At 68.1% G+C, this 351-nt stretch overlaps 1 protein-coding gene across 1 annotated transcript in view; it reads right to left on the bottom strand.

The window, feature by feature from the left end:
* NR4A3 (nuclear receptor subfamily 4, group A, member 3) overlaps positions 1-351 on the bottom strand; it is a 23,022-nt gene that overhangs the window by 22,312 nt on the left and 359 nt on the right. The window contains exon 2 of the mRNA XM_010085453.1: positions 6-349. Coding sequence (XP_010083755.1) covers positions 6-349 — 344 coding nt within the window. The remainder of the gene's footprint in view (positions 1-5; positions 350-351) is intronic.

Here is a 351-nt window from a genome sequence, read left to right as displayed (position 1 = left end):
GAGGCGGCGGCGGCGTTGAGGCCGAGCGGTGAGAAGGCTAAAGTGGCTGGTCTTTTGGCCAGGTGAAGCCCGTAGGAATGGCCCTCCATGGATGTCTGGCTGGCAGCGGCTCTGTCGGAGCCCAGGGGCAGGCTGAGGGAGGCAGGGTCGTAGCACATGTGGGCGGCGGCGGCAGCGGCGGGTGTATGGGGAGGAGAGTGCTTGAAATGGAAGAGGGGGAAGCGCGGAGGCACTGTCTTCATGGGGGCAGTGTCCATGAGGTGGCCAGGCGGCAGGCAGGTCTGCGTGGGCTGCAGCGGGGGCTCGTCCCACAGACTCTGGTGAGAGGGGAAGCCGGGGGTGGCGGGCGTG

The sequence above is a fragment of the Pterocles gutturalis genome, unplaced genomic scaffold (assembly GCF_000699245.1).
Source record: "Pterocles gutturalis isolate BGI_N339 unplaced genomic scaffold, ASM69924v1 scaffold6295, whole genome shotgun sequence".
Lineage (NCBI taxonomy): Eukaryota > Metazoa > Chordata > Aves > Pterocliformes > Pteroclidae > Pterocles > Pterocles gutturalis.
The sequence above is the reverse complement of the archived record's forward strand: the minus strand, read 5'-3'. Positions and strand labels throughout refer to the sequence as shown.